Genomic DNA, 24,780 nt, shown 5'->3' with positions numbered 1-24,780 from the left:
TAATTAAATTGTCCCACCCCTTTTGTTAGTTTTATTCAATGAAAACATATTTTTAATAGGGTTGCACGATAAAGAAAACCTTGATGTATGATAGTAGTGATCAAAATTGCGATGACGATATGACTTGCTATACATAAACAAAGAGCAAAACAAAAAAAGCTAATATGGTAAATGGCGTTTACTTATATAGCGCCTTTCTTCCTACAAGGACGAAGCGCTTTACAGTCACAGACCCATTCACCCATGCACACACACATTCAGACACACCATTTCTATTTCACTGTAACAGTTTTATTTAAATAAAAACTTATTTTATTCTCCAAATGACTCCCGTCTACATAGGAGGCAGGCATCAAATGTAAAAGGGCTTCATTCGATTGCTCAAATGCCAAAAGGGTGGGCGCAGGGGTCAGCGCCCGGGAGGGAAAAGGTCCCCGGTTCAAATCCCAACTGGGACCTGTGTGTGGAGTTTGCATGCTGTCGCCATGCATGCGAGGGTTTTTTACAGACATTCCCAACTTCCTCCAAGAGTCCAAAAACATGCTTTGTAATTTGATTGATTACTCTAAATTGTCCCTAAGTGTGACTGTGAGTGTGCATGGGTGTGTGATTGTGTGGCCCTGTGACACTTTCAACCAACATTGGCCAAGTTAGGTTCGGGCAGCCGGGTGACCCCAAAGGGAAAAGATCATGAATTGGTGGGTTATATTTGATGTGGTAAATACTTCAAGTTGACATGAAATAGCATTAGCATGTGTGTAAACATTTACGGTAACCAATTATCGTATTTAAAGCCGTCTCTTGCGATCCACGTATCGCACAAGCTGAAATTGCCATGACGATAGAGTTTAGATTCACTGTGCAGGCCCAGTAGACATAAAGATCCAGTACTGTAAATGCTTTGACACAGAGGATAGAGAATATATTTTGGAGTAGGCCATGTCACTATGGTGACAATCACAGGCTTATTGTTTGGTTTCTTTACTAAATTCATGTTAGCCAAAGATTACATTCCTTTTTTAAATAAAAATCTAAGAGTTTTGAATTTATTCTAAAAGGTTTATGGAGGGAGACAGATTTCAAATCAAATCTATTGGGTATTTTGCCTTTTCACAATCTCACCTTAGTAAACATACATAAAAGCATCTTAATCATTTATTCCGGGCCTCTTTTCATTAATGCAATGTTGATAATATCTAATAAAGTTTTGGCTTGTTTGTTCTGACATGCTTAATTACTACTCAGTGTTTTATTTAGGCTGTGAGCCAGGAAAAGACGAGGTTAGTTAAGAAAATCTTGCTGTGGTTAAAATGCTGTAATTAAGGTTTGTGTTTTTTGTTAGGCTTGCAAATTAAATGCTGCTATCCACACAACATACGAACTGTTGACAGACTAATACAATACTAAAGATTACTTACTTACAGCTCTTTACTGAAATGTTTTGGATGAATATGACCTAGTTTCCCTTAAATATTGATGGGAACTTATATTCTAAAAGCGTCACTAAACAAATTGAACACTAGAAAACTGTGGCACTTGTCATGCCCTTAAGAAAAGTTTCCACAATCTGATCCCCCCCTTCCAACCTGTCCGTGGCAGCAGACAGCGTGATAAACAACATCAAACTGTGGCTCAGTGGACGATGGTTTAAAGTTCCTGCAGATTTTCCTGCCCGGCACAGCTTCCCCCGTCTGTGCTTGTCCTATTGGATACCATGATCTCATCGTTGTGTGACTGAGTCGCCCTCTGATCTCATGGGTGTGTTGGAGGGTATTTTGGTGAGCCCTTCCCCAAGCACTCACACCAAGAGCGCCAACGGCATCCGATACGAGGGCACGCAGCAGAAAGTCTTTGACCCCATGAGGCTGTTCAATGCTCGAAACGCCAACTTTTCCACCTTTGGAGGAGTCACTGCCAGATTGATATCAAAAAAGGGTCCCTTGGTTTGTTTTGCCAAAAAAACCTTTAAAAACATTGTTACCAAATTTTCCTATTACATTTGAGGTCAAACTTGACCTCACAAATCCTTAAACGTGTCGATAAAGTTTGACAGTAATGAGGCACAGGTGTAGGAGGGTTTCCAGTCCACAGTACCGTTAAAGAACTTCCACAGTTCAAATGAACAAATCTTCTTATCTCTAGTCCTGTATAAAACTTTAGCCCTGCTCAATATTCTCACACAGCGGCAATGAAAGTCCCTGCTGGAAACCTACATTCCACCGTACACAGGGAAGATTAATTGTAGGGAGCTGGAGAACCCTGCTACTCTGTTGTGAGAAATACAATCCAGGCAACTTACTGTTCATTTGAGGTCATCTACTGTGAGGACTTCTCCAAAGGCTTTATTTTCAAGTGTATGACAGCGAGAACACATGGATTTGTTCCCTTATTCTCCAGGAAGTAAAGAAAAGTTTATCAAGGGGCTCAAACAATCAACTGTCTCCTTCTGATGATTGTGATACACTTGAGGAACTGAGACAAAAAAACCACAATAAAAGAAGCACCTGGGCTGATTTCTGTCAAGAAATGTCTATATCTGTGTCCGCATTGTGGACCAATGGGTGAGCCCAGCTCCTCACATGGGGTTTAAGTCCACCAAAGCCTCACAAAGCCAGTCCTGCAGCTGGGAGATTTATGACTGTGTACCCCGTGTGTGTTTCAAGAACGCTTTATAGAGAGAAACGACGTTGACTGCTTCTCTCGTGTTTATTCTGGCTTCCAGGTAAAACTTAAACTAGAAAGGAAAAACAGCATCACAGAAAAACTTAAACTCTTATATAAGTGTTACCATTAATTTTTCTTTTTATTAATTTCTTGTTTTTTTATATGTAATGCAGTTGCCCTCTTATCAAGGACTTTAGGAATGACATGTTGGATTTTGTTTGTTTATTTGCAGTTTTATTGATGCAAAAACACAAAGTGTAACTGCTGCAAACATACAAATACTTCACCATTCGAATGCATACTCTTTTCTGTTTGATATTGTATACATACACACACACACACTTATATATATATACATGTATATCTCCCCTATTTAAATGCCAGTCAATTTTAAAAGCTACTTCCACTTTTTGTTATGTTTAGCGTAATTTTCGTGTCATAGGGTGCACCACATTATAGGACCATCAATGAATGGTCTGTTTTAAAACTAATGTCATGAATAAGGCGAACTGAACTATAAGGCGCATTAAGCGACACAAAAACGTCAGAGATAAGTCCATCAGTTAGTCTTCATCACAAAAAACAGTGGTGATGCAAACACATGTTAAATGTTTGTGTGTGTGTTCTGTTGTGATAGATTTAGTTTGTAAGATGTTTTTTTTCTGATTTTATTTTTTTTATTTGATAAAAAATGATTTTAAATCTATAACTAGTAAATTAAGATTCCTTCAGAAAGACGTTTTTAACAAAGGTGTGTGTGTGTGTGTTTTGGGCTTTAGCGTTTAAAACTCTCGCATTCACATGAAGCTACACAGGTTTTTACAATCAGGGACTTAGATATGGTAGTGACGTCGAGATTGTGTCCCTTTTTCATTCACGGTAGTGCCAACTGTTTGAAAATTGATCATGAAAGAGAAACGCAAAATGATCATGTAAAGAAATAAAAGAAAGCTACGGTGTGTCCGTAGCTTCGGAATTACAATAACTCGTGAAGAAAAAAACAATAAAATTCAAGTCACCAAGTTCTTCCTGTTCTCACCAACACTTTTGATCTTTTCTGTGATGTCACACAAAATACTAATGTTTCATTCATATTTGATTTGTGTTTTAATTTGAAGCATAGATTTGCCCATCTCCACCTTTGCTTGATCTTTCCATCCAACAAGGTTGTAGCAGCTCAATTTAAAATGTGGGGTGGAGGGGTTAAAGGCATATTCCACTAGCATTGACATACACACACATACACACACACACACCCCAGCTGCCTCGTGGCTGCACCGGTCCTGCCCAGCCTTCTGGTCATCGTCTGTCCTGAGTCCGGTCTGAGGATCGCATGGCTGCAGCTTCCACCTGCTCCGCCAGCGTGACTTGTCTGTCAGCAGGGCGCAGACACACACTCACCCCAGAGATATGAGCTAAGTGAGCGCTCGGGGTCTCGGTCTGAGGCTGATGCAAGCTCTCACTCAGACAGAAGTGTATACTTAGTGATTAACTTACGCCTGCAGCTTGAGGTGTTGATGCACTTGACAGCTCCGCCGCTGCGTTTCTGCAGGCGTTTTTGAGTGCAGAACTTACCGGATGTGCATACACAGGCTACGCAAATATATGCACGCTCAGCGGTGCGTGTGGGAAACATTTTAGGCATTGGTTTAACTAATTAGGGATGGGTAATTGTGCAGAAATGTGCACAAAAATATTTCATGGCTTTTTGTGGCCTCATTTGTCCCTGTTGTCAGTTTGCTGTAGTCAGGAAGTCTGAGCAGTCGGAGCTGACCGGTACTTCAATGTAAATGTTGGATCATCTGGTCATATATTACACAATTTTCAACTTTTAATGAATAGGTTTAATACATTTAATTCAAACAAAACTCAAACTGTGTTATGTATCATGGGGAAACTGTTTAAAATTAGGAAATAACTCACTTATTTTAGTTGGTATTGTGCTTGTTTAATCTTTTTTAAGTAAATATTTTAACAATAAAACACATTTTTAGCTATTAAAATGTTCAATTTGAGTGTCTATTTTCATTTTTATTGTCTGTTTGAATCAGTTTGAGTGGGAGTTGCATTAAAATAGTATTGAATTAAACTAAATATCAATTATTCTACTAAGACAAACTGATGATTTGGGATTAAACTGATTTGTCTCTTGACTCGCTGTAGGACGGAATGAGCTGATTGCACGGTACATCAAACTTCGTACGGGGAAGACACGAACCAGGAAGCAGGTGAGTTTTCTGGAAATACCACTTGCCAGACCCCTATTTTAGAACTTCTCCATAAAATCCTGGTGAGTGATGCCCACAGCCCACCTCCTGCACCTCACCAGAACCTCCTCCTGATTTGAGAGCTGGAGATGTTGATTGATTTATGGCTAGGGCCCAATGCACAGATGCTATAGGATCATGTGTCGGTGTTGTTTCTTCACCACCTCTTGGACCCAGTGCTTGTTAGAAGGGGAAAGGAGTTGGGGAATACAGTGATCTAGACAGGAGGCTGAGGTGGGATGGCGAGGGATTTGGAACTCTATCCTCATTTTAGTATCTGATATGGAAGAAGTGATGTATGCAGCATTGATGGATGTGGAGAAACCGGGCATCCGCTAAGTCCACTGGCCATCTTAGTAAATCAGAGACAGATTAGTCCTGAACATTAAGACACGCTGAAGGTATGGAGGTATACCTGCTGGTTCGTCAGCATTAAAACATGACTGGCTGCTGTGTTACAAAATAAAGAGTTTTATTTTGCACAAAAAATCATTTTCAACTCGGTTTCTGCAATTTATAAAAACTGGATGTGAATCACAAAGAGGTATGATCTGTTATCGTCCATCTTGTTTATTGCTTATCTTTCGTAATAAATAATCAAATAAACGTAAATCTATGCTACAATCCTGACAAACCTATTAAAAAATCTTACTTGGTTAAATTAGCAATCCACTCGTATGGATTGCGACATTGCGGTCATGTGACCCACTAACTTTTTATGTCCCACCCCCCGAAAAAAATTCACCAAACCTCGGTAATGGAGGGGCAAATCGAGGGTAGCAGTTGCTGTAGAAGCAAGCCTTGTAAGCCTGATGTAACCCTTGTGCTATCCTAGACACTTTAACATTGGGAGTTGGGTCATCTAGACCCACTAGACAGTGCTCTGAACCTTTTTTCTTCAATGATTTGTGATCTTCACTGGTGTCCATGGATGACATGAAATCTTTCCACCTTTACCCACCTTTGTCATGGTAGGGAGAACACGTCAATGCAAGGGTGGGGTCATCAAAGATAGCACAAGTGATAAAGAGGATATGATGTCACCTGTCAATTAAAAGCCCCGCCCCACAATTTTAATTTCAAATGTAGAGTAAATTAATGATGTAGATAAAAATTCAACCGGACAACAGGCCACTTAGATGTGAAGTGTTAATAAACCTGACACTAGGGCTGCACGATATGAGGAAAAATTGCGATATGCGATATTAGTGATCAATATTGAGCTGATGATATAACTCGCAATACATGAACATAACAGCTAAAAACATAATTTACATTTCAATGCAACAGTTTAATTTAAATAAAAGTCAACATAACTTAGAAAAACTCCAAATGATCCTTGTCTACATAGGAGGTAGGCATCTAAAGGGCACCATCTGATTGTTCAACAGCGTGAAGGCGTCCATCTGATTGGTCAAATGTATAAATGTATTAATGTATTTTTTTGATCTGCTAAATACTTCAAGCTGCCATAAGATTGTTTTAGCACATTTAAGGTAACCATTCATTGCAATTTTTGACGTCTTTTGCGATATGGGTGTTGCACAGCTTAATATCGTGATAGCAATACATTTACGATTTATTGTGCAGACTTACTGGACACCTAGCTGTAATGAGGAAAATGGTCTTGGTTTCAGTCAATTTTATGTTCAAATTTCTCTCAGACAGGAAAGGAAAGTCTTTAACTTTGCCCCCATTTTTAGTGAGCAGCAGGTTTTAATTGATGATACAAAATAAATGTAGCATCACCACCGCACCAGGATCTATGCCATCTCCATCTTCACTAAGTCTCCAGCAACTCTACATATCCCTACATCAAAAGCAAAGGGGGGAAGCTCAGAATAGTACTAACCCCAGAGCCCTAACCCTAACCACATTATTTGGGTTGTTTTCCTCCAGGTATCTAGTCATATCCAGGTCCTTGCCCGGCGTAAGGCCCGGGAGATCCAGGTGAAGCTGAAGGTACGCTACGTGAGTCACCTTCTTTTTGTTTCTATCAAATCTTTCAACAAATTTACCCAAATGTAAAGTGATTTTATTTTTCTTAGATGTTCACTTCTACCAATCCCAACCATGCTTACAAAGTTGGATCATTCCATCATTTTCTAATCAAGTTACAGAAACTACAGTATATGAGAAGTGGAGCGAGTGAGGGTGACATCACTCATATAGAATAACTTACTTCCGGTTCCAACAAAATGAAGTGAATTCAGGCACCATTTTTTTGCGGTATGAACTTTGCCATGTTGGAACCAGAAATCCTTAGTAAGCAGCGATTGGTCCTAGTCAACATTTCTATGGCAACCGCCCTCACCAATCAGTAGTGATCTGGTTGGAAGGCCCCACCCCTACCACTTGAAAGCAGGCTACACTGAATCTGTCAATCAAACGTTTGGAATGTTCGATGTGAGACTACATGCTTTAATTGAGGCATCCGATTGGTCAGTGTATAACTTAAGTAACTGGCACTATTGAAAAAAAAAGACAAAAAAATGAGGATTAGCAAGAAGATGTTAAAAAAAGGTATCAGAGAAAAAATGGTTAGTCTGACCTATAGAATAACTGAGTCACAGCTGTTTATGTCTATAGAAGTGTGGGATTTTGGCTTTTTGGAGCCAGCAGGTACTTCCTGTTTGGAGCATGAGAGGGGAGGAGTCACTTAGTCCAGTTCTCATTACACAGTCAGTGGTTTTAACCGACACGTTGTGAACCCGATGCACATTAATTTAAAAAAAATAACTGAACCCTGACAGCAACAAGTGTGGAATCAGCCTTCAAGTAAAAAAGTTATTGCATTATCCTGTGGGATCCTATTGTGAATATGAACAGTTATAAAAATAAAAATGTTAAAAGTTTATGCCAAAAGTTGTGGAGGGGTTCGTCGTTTGCCAAAATGTGAACATTGTTGTGATGGTGTCATATGTGTTTGGCTGAAAAAATGTTTTTAGGAGGGCAGTTTGTGGCTTTTTTTTGTGCCATCTTATTTTGAAACTGAATTTAGGAACAGCAGTACAAAAATACCTCAGGCATTTAAATAAAAAATACTTTATTAAAATGCTTCGGCCCATACTTTTTTGTTTCTATAAAATGATTTTTTTTAAAGTTGCACAATACATTTTCCTTTTAAGTTTAGAAAAAGTTTTTTTTTTTTTTTACATTTCTGTGATGACTCACAGTGACCAAAATGGAAAATCTGACTTGGATTTGTTTTCTTTTTGTGTGATTTTAAGTCTAGTATGTGAAAACAGTTCAGAAAAAATGGACACAAAAAATTCTAAAGCCTAAACTCGGTGATACCAAACTAGACAAGGTAACCAGTTTTAGGACAATGGCCAATTTTACCCTGTGCTCCTTAGGTTCAAAGCAATTGGTGACATCACAGACAAATAACCAGGTGCAGTGACTGGTGCTGTCATAAATTAAATCCAATTCGTATGACTTTGAGCCCAAGTCCCTGACAAAAACTCAAAAGTAGTTGGAGCAAAGCAGTATCAGCAAGGATCTTAACTTAACATCTTAAGAGCTTTTTTTCTTGTGAAACAACAGGCCGCCACTTCAAAATGCAGCTGAGCTTGTTTCATCTAATTATTGAGCGTCATCTTTTGTTAAAGTTCATTTGGACGTCCCCAGCCTTTGTGTTCGTATTCCATTAACTAAAATGACTGACTCTTTTAATTGCACCCAATAATTGGCTCGAGTTTCAAAAGCGGATTCAGACTCAATTTGATGAAATGCGAACATATCTCACAAAGCCTGAGGCCCTCCATGCCGGATTATCAACAAATAAATTACATTTCCAGGGAGCAAATTAATGCCACGGTTATTCGCTTTAGGTGTGGCAATAAAAGTTTTCCTTTGCGGTTCACCGGGAGCTAACACATCTCTGTCTCCCCAGCACTTTCTCAGTTTGCATTTCTGGTTGGCGTTTGCTCACAGACTCTCAGCTGAGGCAGGACAGTCCCTCACCTTGGACAGAAGCCACAAGGGTTTATTTGGCAGAGCTCTGTGCCGGTCACAGGGTTGGCCCCTGTGACAGCCCTTTTTAAACACGTCTATGGTGTAACTGAGATCCCTGCCACATGTACCCCCCCATATTTCAGCTATGCCCTTGTGTTAGTCACTTCTGACGGAGAATGCACCATGTGGCCTTGCACATTCGGGCAGGGCGGCGAGCGCCTGTGTGCTTGTGTGGTTTGGAAAGTGCTGAGGGGGTGGATTGAAAACCGGGAGTGTCCTAACACGTTGCTTTGTGGTATACCATAGTCTTTATATTTGTTAATTCGTTTTAGACTCAAACGGTGTTATGAAAAGCCAAATTTGCATGTCACCGTGATGTCTGCCTTGACTTCTTGTATGACCTCCAACAGAAGCTAGTTGTCATCACTGGCTCATGCTGCCAAAGCAATAAACTTAACTCTCGACCCAAAGGCCCTTGACTGTAACATTAACTTCTTTCCAGTTCTGGGCCTGGCATGGATTCACCCGTGATGCAAGACCGCTGCTCCTTTTCCTTTTTTAGGGCTCTGTGTTAAGCGTGAAAGCAGGCCGCTTCCTTGAATTGAGTCTGGTGAGTGTTGTCCCTCTGTCAGTTTATCTAATGTCCATGGCCCTCCTGTCTCTGTAGGACCAAGCTGCCAAGGACAAGGCTCTCCAGAGTATGGCCACCATGTCCTCAGCCCAGATCATCTCCCCCACAGCCTTCCAGAACAAGATGACTCTCCAGGGCCTCTCTAGACCGGTTTACCCCACTGCTGGTGGGGTGAGTCTTACTTCAGTGTCACCAGCATCCTCTCATTCACAGCCACTAGTTATTTTTTTCATTACAAATGCATGGATGCAAGTAGTGTAACCCCTAAAAGTAAGACAAAACATAAAAATACCTCTTCACCACCCAACTAGGCCTTAGTAGAAGTGATTAAACTACATGTATAATTTCATAGTTTTTCAAAATGAAAATGTTATTATTAATTATCAAACATAATCAAATTTACATAATGATTGATGGTGTGCACATCACTATCAGGCATTATTCAGGGTTTAATCTTCCTATTTTATCTTGGTCTCTTTATTTATGTTTTTTTATATAAAATGTTATCAAATATAAGAAGTTTGATTTTTGCCAAACATATGACAGCTCATGCTTTTATTTTGAAGGTGGAATCCAATGCAGTAGCCTGAAACCAGCTGGAATAATGGGGTTTCACTCTAATTTCTTTGGTATTTATTTTTGTTTTGTCAGTTCTGGCATGGGGCTCTTCCCGGACAGCCAGGAAGCCATGAAGAGTAAGGGACTATTCTTTTTGTTCTGCGCGATTATCTTAAAGTCCCACTCTGATCATCTTTTGATCTGTTTAAAAAACATTCCCATTGTTTTTTAATTATGGTTTCAGCCAAACTTTTAAAAAAAGGTGTTGTTTTCTAGGACAAATTTGCCTCCAAGTTGTGGGTGGGACTGTTGATGTAGAGTAGGCTCGCCCCACTTCCCGTCATCCATCTGTTTACACTCACTCCTGCTAGCTTACAGTCTCTCACACCCCTAAGCCAATATTATCGGTGCATCAAAAATGGCTAACAATATTGGAGCTATCTAGCTATTTTGAGCCAGATGTCAGCTCTGACGGGGAAAACAAAGACGCATATGGATCTGTTTGTCTGTAAGTGGATGCATCAGAATGGAGCGGAGCAGGACGATTGTAGCTTCTTCGTTCACACCTACAAGCTTATTCCAACTGCATTTTTTCGTCTGCTCCTCATTCGAATTAAATAAAGAAATACTAAGAAATGTAATTTTATGTGTCCTTTTCCTCCATAAATGTCCTCTATCATCAGAAAAATCTCTAAAATCATGTTAAAAACACCAAAAGCATCATTTTTATTGGAGTGGGTCTTTAAGCTCTTTGATATTTGGCACCCCCCTTGTGTTTTTTTGAGGTCAGGCGGTCTAATTAGTTGATCAGTTGGGGTTATGAGGCTGAGACCGAGCGTAACAAATCTCTCTCTGCCTCTTATCTGTCTCTTCTCCTCAGCATTAAGCCCTTCTCCCACCAGAGTTATGCTATGCAAGCGACTGGCCCGGCCCCAATAGCAGGTGCGTGCTCCCTCTTCCCTCTGTCGTGTTGACAGACTGTTGCTTTGTCAGCACAAATGATGAAACAAAGCATCTCGCTGGGATGAGTGTAGGAAGCACGGAGAAAAAAATGAGACTTTTTTTCAGGTTTTACTTTCAGACATGTTGCTTCTATACTCCCTGCCTTCGCTTTTCTAGGCTATGAAAGTACAGCAGGGCTGTCCATGTCTCCTGGTGCCCCCCCTTGGCAAGGTAGAAGTATTGCCAGCTCCAAGCTGCGAATGCTGGAGTTCTCCGCCTTCTTGGAGCAACCTCAAGACCCAGAGACTGTGAGTACAATACTGGGGTATGCTGTTACTCTCTTTGATGAAGAGTAACACAAACAAACTTGGATGTTTTATCACCATTTCTAAATGTTCTGTTTCACACATTTTTGTTGTTCAGATGTTCTCTGCTCCAGATCAAAGATGCATTTCTGAGCTCAGATTTACTTCCTGTTGATCACATTTGGAATCCCTCTCTAACACAGTTTTATTGTCAATCAACAAAACTGACGGATATCCGGCACACAATTATTTGAAACTCCCATAGCTGTTAACCCCTCCACACACTCACACAGCATAAAAATAAGCAGAGTAGTGAACGATTTTTTCTTTCTGAATGAAAAAACAATCTACTTCAATGCTTTCCAGATCCTCAAAGTAGACAATTTAAGCAAAAAAGTATCAAAGATCACAATCCGCCATAACTTGGTGAACAACTGAACAAAATACAAGGGGATGAAATTCCCTGTTGCTCTACACAACATAAATAAAACAAAAAAAATGATTTGTTAAATCCAGTTAACGTTTCATTATCTGTGGAGATGCTATGTCATAAAGTGAGTGTCTCTCAGTAACTGTGGTCCCAGTTTATATCTACTGGTTTGGATTTTTGATGGGATGTACCACTGAGATCTAAATAAAAAAGAAAAAGTGGAACCTGAGATCCTGAGCTAAACACAGTCTATAACTGGATGTTTGTTAAATTATTTATTTTAAAATGGATTTGTCTAAGCAGACACATTTGTGCATTAAGATTTTCTCCTAATGGATTTTGCTCCAGAGACAAGATCAAATTTAATTTCAAGCCTCATTTTATTTTGTAATTGCTCTACATTGTAATCAAATGTTTGTAACACTAAAATAAGGTGACTACTTTACACTTTTATTTTTGAATAAACACACATCAAGAATTCTTATTACAAAAGTGAAAAGGCTAGTTTGAAATTTTTATATTGCTGTTTTTGTTTATTTAGGGGGAACAAAAAGAATGTTAAGGTAATAGAATGCTTTAAAAAGTGAAAAGGTGGACCTACAGATTTTTCTGCATGGAAAAACACCCTTTGAGTTAATTAAACTCTTTTAAACTAATGAATTACTTTTTTTTAATCAAAATGTGTTTCCACCTTTGTTTTTTTCCAGTTCAACAAGCACTTATTTGTTCACATCGGACAGTCCAACCCGACCTACAGCGACCCCTATCTGGAGTCGGTGGACATCAGGCAGATCTATGACAAATTCCCTGAGAAGAAAGGGGGCCTCAAGGAGCTTTTCGACAAAGGGCCCCACAATGCTTTCTTTCTTGTCAAGTTTTGGGTAAAAATATTTTCTGCTTTTCTATTTGTTTCTTTTCTCAAACTTGCAGTTCTTTTTAAATGAGTTGTTCTTGGATTTAAAAACAAACTAGCGTAGTCTGGTTTGCCTTATGCAGTGGGTTTCATCATCATACCACCCTCCCAGCAACATGAGGCCAAAGATCAGTACAATGAATATTCCTGTTAATGTTTTGGAACAGCTGTTAGCTGTTAATGGCCTGGCGTCATTCCCTGCGCTTAGATAGATGAAGTGCTGGATCACCGCAAACGGAAGGGAAATGTAGCTCCTAAAACGTTGAAGAAGTCATAGCTCCTTCAACCTTAACTGTTGGCCAACACGCCAGTGAAGTGGGCAGCGGTGGCCATCTTTTGTGCGTGTGTGTGTGTCAGTGATGAGAGTGTGTGTGACAGCAGCCTTGGGGAAGAGTGGCAGGCAAGATCTTTCACTAGGAGAAATGTGAGCCCAGACACCTGTCTCTGCATTATTAGAGTCCAGCACACACTCACCCATGGTCTTATTTATAGTCCCCCCCTCCCCCCAAAAAGTGTACATATACAGGCTTAGAGATAACAACACAACAACTTTCTCAACCCACAGACAGAAGGAGGCATTAGGAAGGATGTCTAAAAAAGTGCAGAAAATCAGCTCAAAAGCACCCATGTCCATCACTTCTGCTTGATTCTGGTATGTTTTGATATCAAACCAAGCCTTTTGGATTGTTCTTAGACTATATTCATGCGCTTTTTTTGTCAACTAAGTTATGACCAACTTGCTCTTTGACTTGGTCACAATTCCCTTCATGATTAGATCTGGGCAAGAAAGTGGTAAATCTGTACGGGGCACGCAGATAGCCCCCAGGAATTTAGAAGATCATAGATCACTCAGTGAACCCGTAGGGAAACAATGTTCATACACATTTCTTTCTTTGAGCAACAATTTGTAGCAGACACTTAAACAACAGGTAAGGGTAAGTAAGGGCGTAGTAGGTAAAATGCTGTGGGTATTGTCATTGGATTTTTTATTTGTTCGAACGCCCACTTCACAAGGAGACCGTTAATGCTGCCCAAGGGATAAGTGTGCGCTTTTTGCATGCAGCCTGACTGTTAGAAATGAGGATATTAGACACTCAGAGAGTAGTTTGTGTGGACATCCTACCGGCATGTAACCCTTGTGCTATCCTAGGCACTTTAACATTGGGAGTTGGGTCATCTAGACCCACTAGACAGTGCTCTGAACCTTTTCCACGGATTACATGAAATCTTTCCACCTTTATCCACCTTTGTCATGGTAGGGAGAACACGTCATTGTAAGGGTGGGGTCATCTAAGATAGCACAAGGGTTAAGTATCACCTGCACACCCCATCTGTGCACCATTTGTGCGCGACAGTTAGGAGCCGATACCTTAGTGTCCGTCAGCATCGTACCGTCCGACAGCATCGCCCGTAAGTGTGTGTAACATACACTTACCACACGCACAACAATGGTACGTTCCATTTTCATGATTTTCCTCGAGGTGCCCATAAGAGCCTCAAGATGAACTCTAAGATGCAGCCGCTCTTCTCCACAGGCATGGAGTTAGAAATGGTAGTTAGAAATGCTTCTTTATTACAAGTATTGTCTTTATAGGAACCAGCTTGAGATAGATTTAAATCCAGATTCCACTAAGTATTCGAAATCCCATATCTGAGGTCCTAAATGAATAGCTTGGAGATGACTGCTAGAAAACATGTCCATCCATCTTCAGAACCCGCGGAATCCATTTCAAGGTCACGGAGGCAACGCAGGCACTGTTGGGCAAAGGCGGGGTGCAAACTCCACACAGAAAGGTCCCAGACGGGATTTGAACCAGGGCCTTCTCAGAGGCGAGAGCAAAAACAGGGCAGCCCTAGAAAACATGTCCATTGTAGTTACTGTTTGTGATGTTATCATCACATTTAAAGTAAGTCCATCCCTCCACATGCACTTACTTAATAAACTGCAAAGTTTAACACAGGAACTAAATAAAAACATGATTTTGCTGTGATCTAACATCATTTACTACATATTTTTAACAGTAACAATAATTTTCATTGCTAAGATATGAAAGCAAGTGTAAAAATTAATGGCAAGACCCACGCTTTTGTACTTATTTTAATGTGAAGGAAAAAGCAGTTCAGTCAAGTTTTTCGGCCAGAGCTCGGACAGATCACAACAAAACCATTCTGTCTTTAATGTTGCCTGCATCCCATCTAAAGCCTCGACACATGCAAGTGCAACCCAGTCAAGCCAAATTAACCTCACCTGTAACCCAGCTACAAAGGATGGCTGCTGGTCGCTGCCCTCTACTTCAAATGCTTTTTATCTTATTTTACCATCCCCCAATCATTAAACAACCTAAAAACTATCCTTCTCTTCAGTTTGCTGCATGCTTAATTAAACTTCCTGATAGCACTAGCACTCAACATGTTTAAAAGCTGAAAAAATGACATCACACTTTTGCTTGCTATGTAGTTTTTCTTGGAAATGACCGTGGTTTGATGAAAGCATTTGTCAACTGACTAAATGTCAGCAAAGAGTTTTTACAGTAGTGTTTGAGCAACAACCTCTCAAAAAAGTATTCAATCCGTCAAGAAAGTTAGCTGTATAAGGAGGCTATTGGGAATTCTGTTTGTCAATGTGAAATCGGAAAGGTGGGACATTCAGATCGAGAAGCTTTCTACAGGACTGAACCACGATACACTCTCAGATTCCAGGGGAAGATCTTGTCCCATGCTTGTTCACAAGACAGAACTACATATTAGTAGCAGAATCGACCAGAATTGGACACTTCAATCCCTCAAAAACACATTTAGGTCACAGGTGAAGCAAATAAGAAGCAAATCGTGGCTTTAAATGCTTTGGTTTAGCACACAAAAAAAGCCTTGAAGGTCAAGTTCAGAGTGCCGCCTTGCATCCCAGATGGTTTTGTATATGTGACATTCCTCTTCTCACATGCTCGGCTTCCACATTATTTATTGTGGAGGGATAAAAGACATTGGTGAGTGGCACAGTTTTGGAAAGGGTCTTCTTCATTCCTAGCGAAGAGCAGCTGGGCAAGGCACGGCGTTTGATTCATGAGCACAAGCAAAGAAGGGATCGGTAACCCTGCTCCGTATATCATAAAGAAAAGGAGGGCGAGACAGCAATAAAGAGCAGGAGATACAAATAGGGACTACAGTGTGAAGAAGAAGAAATAGGGATGGCAGGAGAAATGCTGCTTGACATGTAAGCAACAAGTCTTTCATCGGTGTAACACTACACTCCTGATTCATAGGAGCTTGGTGGAGTCAACCGCCAGCTCTGAGAAAAAGCAGAACAAGCTCATAACACTGTCCGCAATCACTCCATATCCCTGAAGGGGGGAGGATGTCCAATTCTCAAGGCATCATGGTAAAACATAGAGATGCAACAAAACAGCTGGGCATTTCAACAACCTCTGTAGGGACACACACACACACACAAAATGCTCTTGGCTACAGGAATAAGCAAAATGAAATCCTCAACACCTCCGAACATAAAATGAAAGTTGAGGCTTTGTGATTTGATGTTGCTGCTGCCGTTGTGATACAGCCACAAGGCAGGTCGTGACTCCGAGGTGTGCTGAGGAGCAGGTTGGCATGGTGACCATGACAGGTGGCTGACCCACCTCCAAAGCTATGGTATTCTAGATTTAATTTCCACCCCCACCCCCTTCTGCCCCCGTCCCTGTTGGCCGCCGGCTGCCGTCCTCAGCTCCCCACCTTCTTTTTTCTCCCCCCCCACCCCCCCTCCAGCGCCCGTGGCCCTGTCCTAACGGATTGTCTCACGCCTTTGAAGTGCGAGGGGAATCCGATTTGAAGCGGCTCTGCTAAATTGTTACACAGCCAGCCTGCCCGCCATGATCTAATCAGCCAATTGCACGCCACTGATTGTAATTGGATGAATTCCCTCGCAGGCTGTTAGGAAAGCAGGGAACGGAGGTTTGGGGAGGGTCATTGGGCCTTACGGATGAAGACAAATAGGGGAATTACACGAGCGAGGGATGAAGACGAACGGGGTGATGAGGAGATGAGAGGAGGATGAGCGTTGTCTCAATGGCCCATTAAAAGACAAGAGCCCGACAGGGAAAAAGGTGAAGCAGCTCAGCTGTCTGACAGAGGAGATGGCACCCGAGCCCGATCTGAAATCGGATTATCCTCACCTCAATTCAAAGCTGAACCAGGAGGAGGAAGAGAGATGTGTGGCTCCACTCCCACATGAAGAAACATTGCTGCTGCCTTCCTTTAAATTGAACTTGCCGGGGCATATTGTTTGCTTTACTTAGTCCACTCCACAAATGTTTGGTATAAATTTCAGCGTAAATGTGTTCACCATCATTACGTTAGGCACATTTTAGGAAAAAGATCCACAAATCAAGATGTTATTAAAGGTTTTGTCACTAGCTTAAAATCAAATCTGGATTTTATGCTTTTCTTCATATTAAGCTGTTATTACACTTTTGTGACTTGTAGTAACCTGTGAATTACTAAGAGATCTTAAAAATTGGATGTTTTGTGGAAAAAGCACTTATTCACTGGACATTTCTTGCCCCTTTTATAGACCCTTATATAGCAAAATAGGCAGACATTTTGAGGCACGCTATTGTAAATAGTGTTTTGGTGTTTTTTAACATGTTATTGTGGCGTGTTTCTCATGATGTAGGACATACGTAAAGAAAATGTAGCTTATAATTGTATTTCCATGTATTTTTTATTCAAATCGTTGCTAATCAGGAGCAAAGGAAGTTTGTAAAGGTTTGTATTTGTTACGTAGAAAGTGTGTAGTTACAATATTGTTCGCCACTTCTGTTGTACCAGTTCTGATAGGTTGGGGTGTGAGGGTCTGCAAGCTAGCGGGAGAAGTGTTTAATGAAGAAATGTTTAATGCAGATAGCAAACTCCTAATAGAAACATTAAGCCCCTGTGCTGTGTAGCTTAAATCCCTATGAAGGATTAACTTTGTAAATCATTGGTTTTCTCTTTGTGGCTGATGATGATCAAAACTAAAAAACTATTGTACATCATTGTTGTCCATATCTAGGGCTTCATCTGCCTGCTTCAAGGTAGATAGGTTATTTGACATGTTGTTTTCTTTAATGAAAGCAGTAATTTGCTAATCAGGAGAAGAGAAACCCATTTGTGAAATAAGTTGTGATGGATCAAATATTGAAATCATAAAGGCTGTTTACTGATGGCCAGAGGCTGTTGTTCAAATGTCTGTCCATTATGACCTTCCTGAAGTGGCGCTGGTGCTTCCTCCTTCATGTATATCAGCCATTGTTGTCTTTGTACTCCTACATGAATCGTTGATACAGCTTTTCAGTCCACAATGCCTCTATTTATCCCCTATTGTTTGATTTTTGTAACTGCAGCAGGTAGAAGTGAAGAGCGCATGTAAAAAAAAACAAATCCGTCTGATGACTGGTGATGCTGCTGTCCTCTAATACCTGGACATAGACTGTGGAGTATTTTACCCCAAACTAAAATGTCCTACGAGAACACTTTCAGTCAGATTCACAAAATTTCTGAAACCATCGAAGTTTACAAAGAAACAGAAAAAAAGCAGTTTGATGCTACTACGCAGACACTGGGCATGTGACGTGTTCAAGAACACGCTGAAAGCATGTTCAGTGAAAATAAAAATCTTATTGCCACAATCATCCCCTATTTTCTGTAGGAAGTAACTCATAGAGAATACAGTGTGGTGACGTCATGCTCCAAGAAAAGAATGATCAAAGAAAACCTTAAACCTTTAAACGGAAGGCGAATTACAACAAGAGTTCAACTATAAATGATCCACAATATCTAAAACACAGATCTGATCTGATCAGAAACTACCGGTCAGAGGGGTCGACCTCTGACCTGAAGGTCACAGGATCAGTTCCTGCCCTGTTTGCCAATGTGTCCATCTGTCCTTGGTCAAAACACTGAACTATAGGTTGATGCCAGAGTGTGTGTGTGAATAAGAGAATGGAACTGTGACTGTAAAGCACTTTGAACCTTCAAGGAAGGTAGAAAAAGCGCTATATTAGTATACACCAGTGGAGGGTCTGGAAGGATCTTTCTCAAGGTTTTTCCATAAAAAGGGGTTTTAGTTTTTGTTAACAAGGTCCAATGTTAGTTCACTCTGAGATTTACCTTGTCTACAAATCCCATAATTCAGGTTCTTACGGCCAAGTGTGTGAGTGTTAAATTATGTGAAATTATTTCAGTGTAGGGATTAGGAGACTTAATCTGCAGTGGATAGTGCACATGAAAATATTCAATCAACTTTGTTAGACTGACGTAGTTGCTTGTGTTTTCTTACAAAAATAAAAAAAAGTGTGTTTATTCAGCTTTGTATTTTGTCTTTAAGGCGGACCTGAGTGTAAACCTGCAAGACGACAGCAACTTCTTTTATGGCGTGTCCAGCCAGTATGAGAGCTCTGACAACATGGTTATCACCTCATCCACCAAAGTGTGCTCCTTTGGCAAACAGGTTGTTGAGAAAGTGGAGGTAAGACTTTGCTTTGATGGGAACTTCCTTGGATCGAGTTGTCCAGGGCCTTACCGCTATTCTGGGACTCGTAACCCTTGTGCTACCCTAGGCACTTTAACATTGGGAGTTGGGTCATCTAGACCCACTAGACAGTGCTCTGAATCTTTTTTCTTCAATAATTTGTGAATCTCACTGGTGTCCATGGATTACATGAAATCCTCTTCACCTTTATCCACCTTTGTCATGGTAGGGAGAACACGTCAATGTAAGGGTGGGGTCATCTAAGATAGCACAAGGGTTAAAGAATAAAAAGTCTTTCAGATGAAAAATACCTCAAGAGAATGACAAACTGCATATATTAGGTAATAGAGGAGCGATATTTTGATATTTAAGTGTTGCATCGAAAACTACTGCCATCTCCCTGAGTGAATAACTGCTGCTGATTCCAGTCAATTACAGCTGATCTGTGGTCAGGAAGCTGATTCACAAATCTCCCCAGCCTGACTAAGCCCTAAATTTCCTGTTAACTATGTAAGGTCATCGCCCTGCCCCCGCCCATCCGCTGACGGATTGTCCAACATAAATACACAAACACACACGTCCCTCGGTTGAGCCATCTGCCTCCGTAAGCCACATGATGATATCTAATGGCTTCATCATTTGATTATGGTTGCCACGAGAAATATGTTTATTGTCAAATGTGGCATGCCATATGCTGCATTAGGTATATTGCATTACTCACATTACAGCTTATCACATAGATCTAACGCATCCATTTGCGTTTTAGTGGGTCACATGACTTTTTTTTTCTTCTTTTTTGTGTGTTTTTTTGTTTTGTTTTCTGTCAGTCAAAATTTTTGCGAGCTGGTTTGAACTCAGCTGCTTGTCTTCCCTCCCCAGACGGAGTACGCGCGCTTCGAGAACGGGCGCTACGTGTTCCGGATCCACAGATCCCCGTTGTGTGAATACATGATCAACTTCATTCACAAGCTGAAGCATCTGCCGGAGAAGTACATGATGAACAGCGTACTGGAAAACTTCACCATCCTACAGGTACACACTGATCACGCTGGAGAGGTGGGGTGTGTTTGCGTTTCTACCGTTACACTCCTCATGCACGCTGTGATACATGGAAAGTGCTTTTAAAATAACTTTCTTCACGCTGTACTGTTACATAACACTCATGATTGGAAGAAGAGACAGGAAAATAACACTATCAGTACAGATCAGCTCAATTAATTATGAGCCACATGGGTTCAAGAAGCAAAAAACAAACTCTACTACTGATATTCTTTGATAAAAACACACAAACAAAAATAATAGCAAAAAAAGTTGCCTTAAGTTATCAAAATATGAGGCAGCAGGACACTTTCAAAGCACAGAAATCCCAGACATGTGAATGGAAAGCCCTGGTTCAAATCCTGGCTGGGACCTCCCTGTGTGGAGTTTGCATGTGTGAGATTTCTCGGGGTGCTCCGGCTTCTTCCCACAATCCAACACGCTTCACAGGTTAATCGGTATCTCTAAGTTGGTGTGCATGTGTGATTGTGTGGCCCTGCAACAGATTGGTCAGCTGGTCAGGGTGTACCCCGCCTTCGCCCAACATTACTGAAGTGTGCTCCAGCAACCCGGTGACCCCAAAAGGGACTGAGCGAGTTCTAAAAATAACAACATAAAATGACAAGAGACAATAAAATACATAAAAGACAGATAAGAATTGAGTAAAACAAGAGAAAGAAGATAAGTTGCCACCAGCTAACATCATAAAAAGGTAAGTCTGTGGTTGACAATTAAAGCTGTTCAGGTCTGATATCATGGAGGAATATCAATCTATAACTGGGGGCTAAAGCTGATACTGGTTGGCAGATCTTAAAACTCTAGTATGGCTGTGAACACTAAAAAACTCTGTATAGAAAACCATGAATAGCTTAAAGCAGTAAAGGTTTAAGCTGAAGCCATTATTCCAGAACGTCCTTAGTGGTTACAGACAATAACGATGAGGATTGTAACCTGAAGAGTTTCTTCTTTAATGATTCATACAAACATGGTTCCTTTCAAGGCCTGTCTTTATTTACTGAATCTCTTCAGTTTGAAACACCGTCTTTGCTGTTTCTACACTTTGTCCGGAGAAAAGGTGAGAGTTAATATAAAGAAAACAACATGCTGAGACCATAATTTTATTTTTTTCTTTTACTTTTTTGGAGCGTTTGTAATGAAATCCATATTTGTCGATTCTCTCCCAACTTAAACACATTTTTAAAAAAAATGTAAAAAGTCCCACATTTAGTGTTTTTTAGGGAAATAAGTGCAGGTAAGTCAGCATTAGTATGGCCTATATTTTGCTTCAAGTGTTTTGGATCAGGTTGAATGATGAATATCTCCCTAAAAGGGGATCAGAGGGATTAAAAGTAGTAGGAAATGAAATACATATAGAAAATAAAAGGAGAAATGTTTCTGCTAATCTCACCACTTCTTATTATTTTTTAGGCTTATGAAAGATTCAGCCTAAATGCCTGTAAAAAGTTGTTAAAATTGAAATGAACAGATCTGTCTGACATTAGGCCGTGGATTCAAGAGGCTGTTCTTTAGTTTTAAGCTGTATTGCAAGTAGACATCCTCCAGCAAACGGACGAACACGAAAGCACAATGCTAGCTTCATACTCTGCAGATAAGTCATTGTCTGCAAAGAGCTCAAGGACCAAAATAAACTCCTTAACCTTCATTTTTCACATGACTCTATACAGGTTCTTTGGAGAAGTAGTGTCTGCGTTCTTTTGACTTTTTTGTTCAGACATTATTTAAAGCTAAGCCCAGAGAAACGCGAGCTTTTATGCTGTTTCTCACAGTCCATATCACCCTTTCTGCAGCAAGTTTTCTGAATGAGCCTCTGTCTGCCTCAGACAACGGACACTGAGGCCAAAGTGAACCGAGAGGAGTGTATCGCTATAGTAACCGAGTGGTCCACGACAACAGGGTTCAAAGGCATTTGTGTTCCTTCGAGTGACGACTACATTCCTGTAGAAGGAGCCAGATGACAATGAGCCCACACTGACCTCTGTGGTCAATTGGGGCTTTATAAAAAGAACGGAATTGAATTGGCGACCACATTGCAGCATCTCAATGGGCTGATTTAGCTCCTATTAACCTTGAACACCTCATAAGCTTGTATATGGACAGCATATACAAAGACACGTATGTTATAGTGCAACGATTAATCACAGCATTAAGCACAGATGTATGTTTGTTCCATTGTCACTGTTAAAAAATGAAAATGATGTTTTTAACCCATTCTTGTGGCATTTTTCTCATGATAGAGGATATATGCTGTGACAATGTAGACTAAAATTGTATTTCTGAGTATATTTTTTATTCAAATTGCTGTGAATCAGGAGCAGAGAAGAAAAGGCCGTTTAAAAAAGCGTTTGTGCCGTAGAAAATACAAGCCATTCTGATGCATCCACCTGCAGACAAATAGATCCATGCACGTCTTCATTTTCAGTGACGGGGAGGGCAAAGGGGGGTTTGTTCTGTGCCAACAATCCCACCCAAACATTCAGAGGCAAATTTATGATGAGCTCTTGCTGCTCTGCACAAACTGTTCTACAAAGCAACATAGGTTCATTGACATAAAACGTCATCATTAAAACTAAAAGACCACAGAAACACGTTTACGATAGATCTAAAGATGATTGGAGTGGGACTTAAAAGCTCCAGAATCCATATTTCTAGCTTGACACAATGACTGATTTACAGAGAACCTCCTTAAAAAGTGCCAAAGATTGCGTAGAAAGCGATCCCACACATTTAGGATTTGCAGTGATTTACTAAAAGAATCAAAGTTTGAGTACAGGCAGCAGTTGGGGCTCTCATCAGCTGCCCCAGAATGCAACAGGCAGAACTTGGAGACAGCAGAGGAGCAGACTTTGTTCAAAAGAAACATTCAAGATAAAAATGGGACTTTGTAGAATAGAGGAAAATAGGAAGATGCTATTAATGTCAGCCTTTATTATTGTGACTGGTTCCATATCTGCCTTTAATGCCCCTCACGTTGTGCTAGTATCGCCCATGCTGCATATGCATCAGTGGTAATATTTTGCCCGTTTAACACAGGCATGCAGTTAGTAAAACAAGTGCAATGTGTTTTTTGCATGCTCTGTCCCGTTTGAAAACATTTTCTGTCATGAAAAGCTTTTTAAAAAGCAGTTTCATTTTGCAAAACTAATGTGTCACTCAATCCAAAGAGGAAAATGCTCAAACTTTGGGTGACATTTGTTTTTCACAGACACTCAGAATCTAAATCCAAAGCCTTAGGAAGTTTTAAGACTTTATATGTGGTGAGTTGGTGAAGAATCAATGGTTTATTATCTTTTATGTACTTTTATAAATAGTAGGAGCTGTTCCTCCTCTATTATTGGCATGTTTATAAGAAGACAGAGTGTAAAGACATGAATCTGCAGATGAAGAATGGGCTCTCTTGTGTGTGCTTACAGGTGGTGACTAACAGGGACACACTGGAGACCCTGCTGTGCATAGCATACGTCTTCGAGGTGTCCACCAGCGAGCACGGCGCACAGCACCATATTTACAGGCTGGTCAAAGACTGACACAGAGGCACTGGTGGGACTTGCCAGCTCTTTGTAGCACACCTGCGAGCAACGACACCAAAACCCTCAACTCCGTGAGCTGAAATCTGTCGAGTCGGTCAGGAGTCCAGAGAAACACTGGCAGCGTCGAGCGTGTGCGAGAGCAAGAAGAGGGGCTGGACTGGGAGACGGAGAAGCAGAAGGAGGCTGGATGTGAGAAGGATGAAGGAGTATACACTGTGGTTTCTGTACCAAAGGAGCCAACCACGGCCTTCGAATCATGCATGTCAGAGTTATCACTGCTGGTGTTTGTCGCATTTTACTAGAGCTTGTTTTTGAAGTCCATTTTTTTGTCATGCATGCATGTTCAGGGTATGTTTGCGACAGGAGAGATCGGCTGCCTCAGACTGCCATCTAGTGACTTACATAAGTATAAGCGAGTGGGGAGAAGTTACAAATAAATCAATTTACAGAACATGGAGGATTCCTCTTTTGCACATCCATTGGAGTTCACTTCTGGTGCCAATGTATTTTTTTTTTTGTCATTAAAGAGTTCAGTAATTATGTACAGCCCCATATTCATCTGCTCATCACAGAGCGGCTGAAAGGATTTTAAAGAGAAATTGTATTCACAGTTTGATGTTCACTGTTGTTTTGTCTTTTTGTCTTTGATTGACAAGTATCTGACTACAGACTGAGGCACATAATCTAACTGTTAACTTGAACCAGACAAAGCTTTTGTACGTTGACGGCAGATGTTGTCTGTACTTACCGCCAAGCGTCCGATAAGGATTCAAGTGTAATTCAGGATCTTCTCAGGTCTGGATGGCACAAATATCGTACAAATGTTTCTCAAGCTCCTTCAAAAATACAGCAGCCTGTCTTTTCAATGGAAACATGCCGTCAGACAGCTGCAGTTTCAGGTTCAGCTTTCATGTGTGACTGTGTATGGTTCTTCCACACACTATGGAGGTTTTTGTTTGTTAAATAAATAAGTTGTTACATTGCCAAAATGTCTTGTTTTATGACATTTTAAACCTATATAACCA

General features: G+C 40.6%; 1 protein-coding gene across 2 annotated transcripts in view; it reads left to right on the top strand.

Moving 5' to 3' along the window:
* Positions 1 to 24,744, top strand: part of tead4 (TEA domain transcription factor 4) — a 42,577-nt gene extending 17,833 nt beyond the window's left edge. Inside the window, exons 3-12 of one of the 2 annotated variants that reach the window (XM_011476549.2) lie at positions 4,828 to 4,892; positions 6,831 to 6,893; positions 9,556 to 9,690; positions 10,171 to 10,214; positions 10,958 to 11,019; positions 11,197 to 11,327; positions 12,462 to 12,635; positions 19,026 to 19,166; positions 20,049 to 20,201; positions 23,639 to 24,744. In XM_011476549.2, the coding sequence (XP_011474851.2) occupies positions 4,828 to 4,892; positions 6,831 to 6,893; positions 9,556 to 9,690; positions 10,171 to 10,214; positions 10,958 to 11,019; positions 11,197 to 11,327; positions 12,462 to 12,635; positions 19,026 to 19,166; positions 20,049 to 20,201; positions 23,639 to 23,752 (1,082 nt within the window). In that variant the 3' untranslated portion in view covers positions 23,753 to 24,744. Of the gene's footprint in view, positions 1 to 4,827; positions 4,893 to 6,830; positions 6,903 to 9,555; positions 9,691 to 10,170; positions 10,215 to 10,957; positions 11,020 to 11,196; positions 11,328 to 12,461; positions 12,636 to 19,025; positions 19,167 to 20,048; positions 20,202 to 23,638 lie in introns of both variants that reach the window. The other variant, XM_078949290.1, reaches the window with a different exon arrangement.
* Positions 24,745 to 24,780: the final 36 nt, after the last annotated feature.

The sequence above is a fragment of the Oryzias latipes genome, chromosome 6 (assembly GCF_053564925.1).
Source record: "Oryzias latipes strain Hd-rR chromosome 6, Olatipes_Hd-rR_3.1".
Lineage (NCBI taxonomy): Eukaryota > Metazoa > Chordata > Actinopteri > Beloniformes > Adrianichthyidae > Oryzias > Oryzias latipes.
This window is presented reverse-complemented; position numbering and strand designations above follow the sequence as displayed.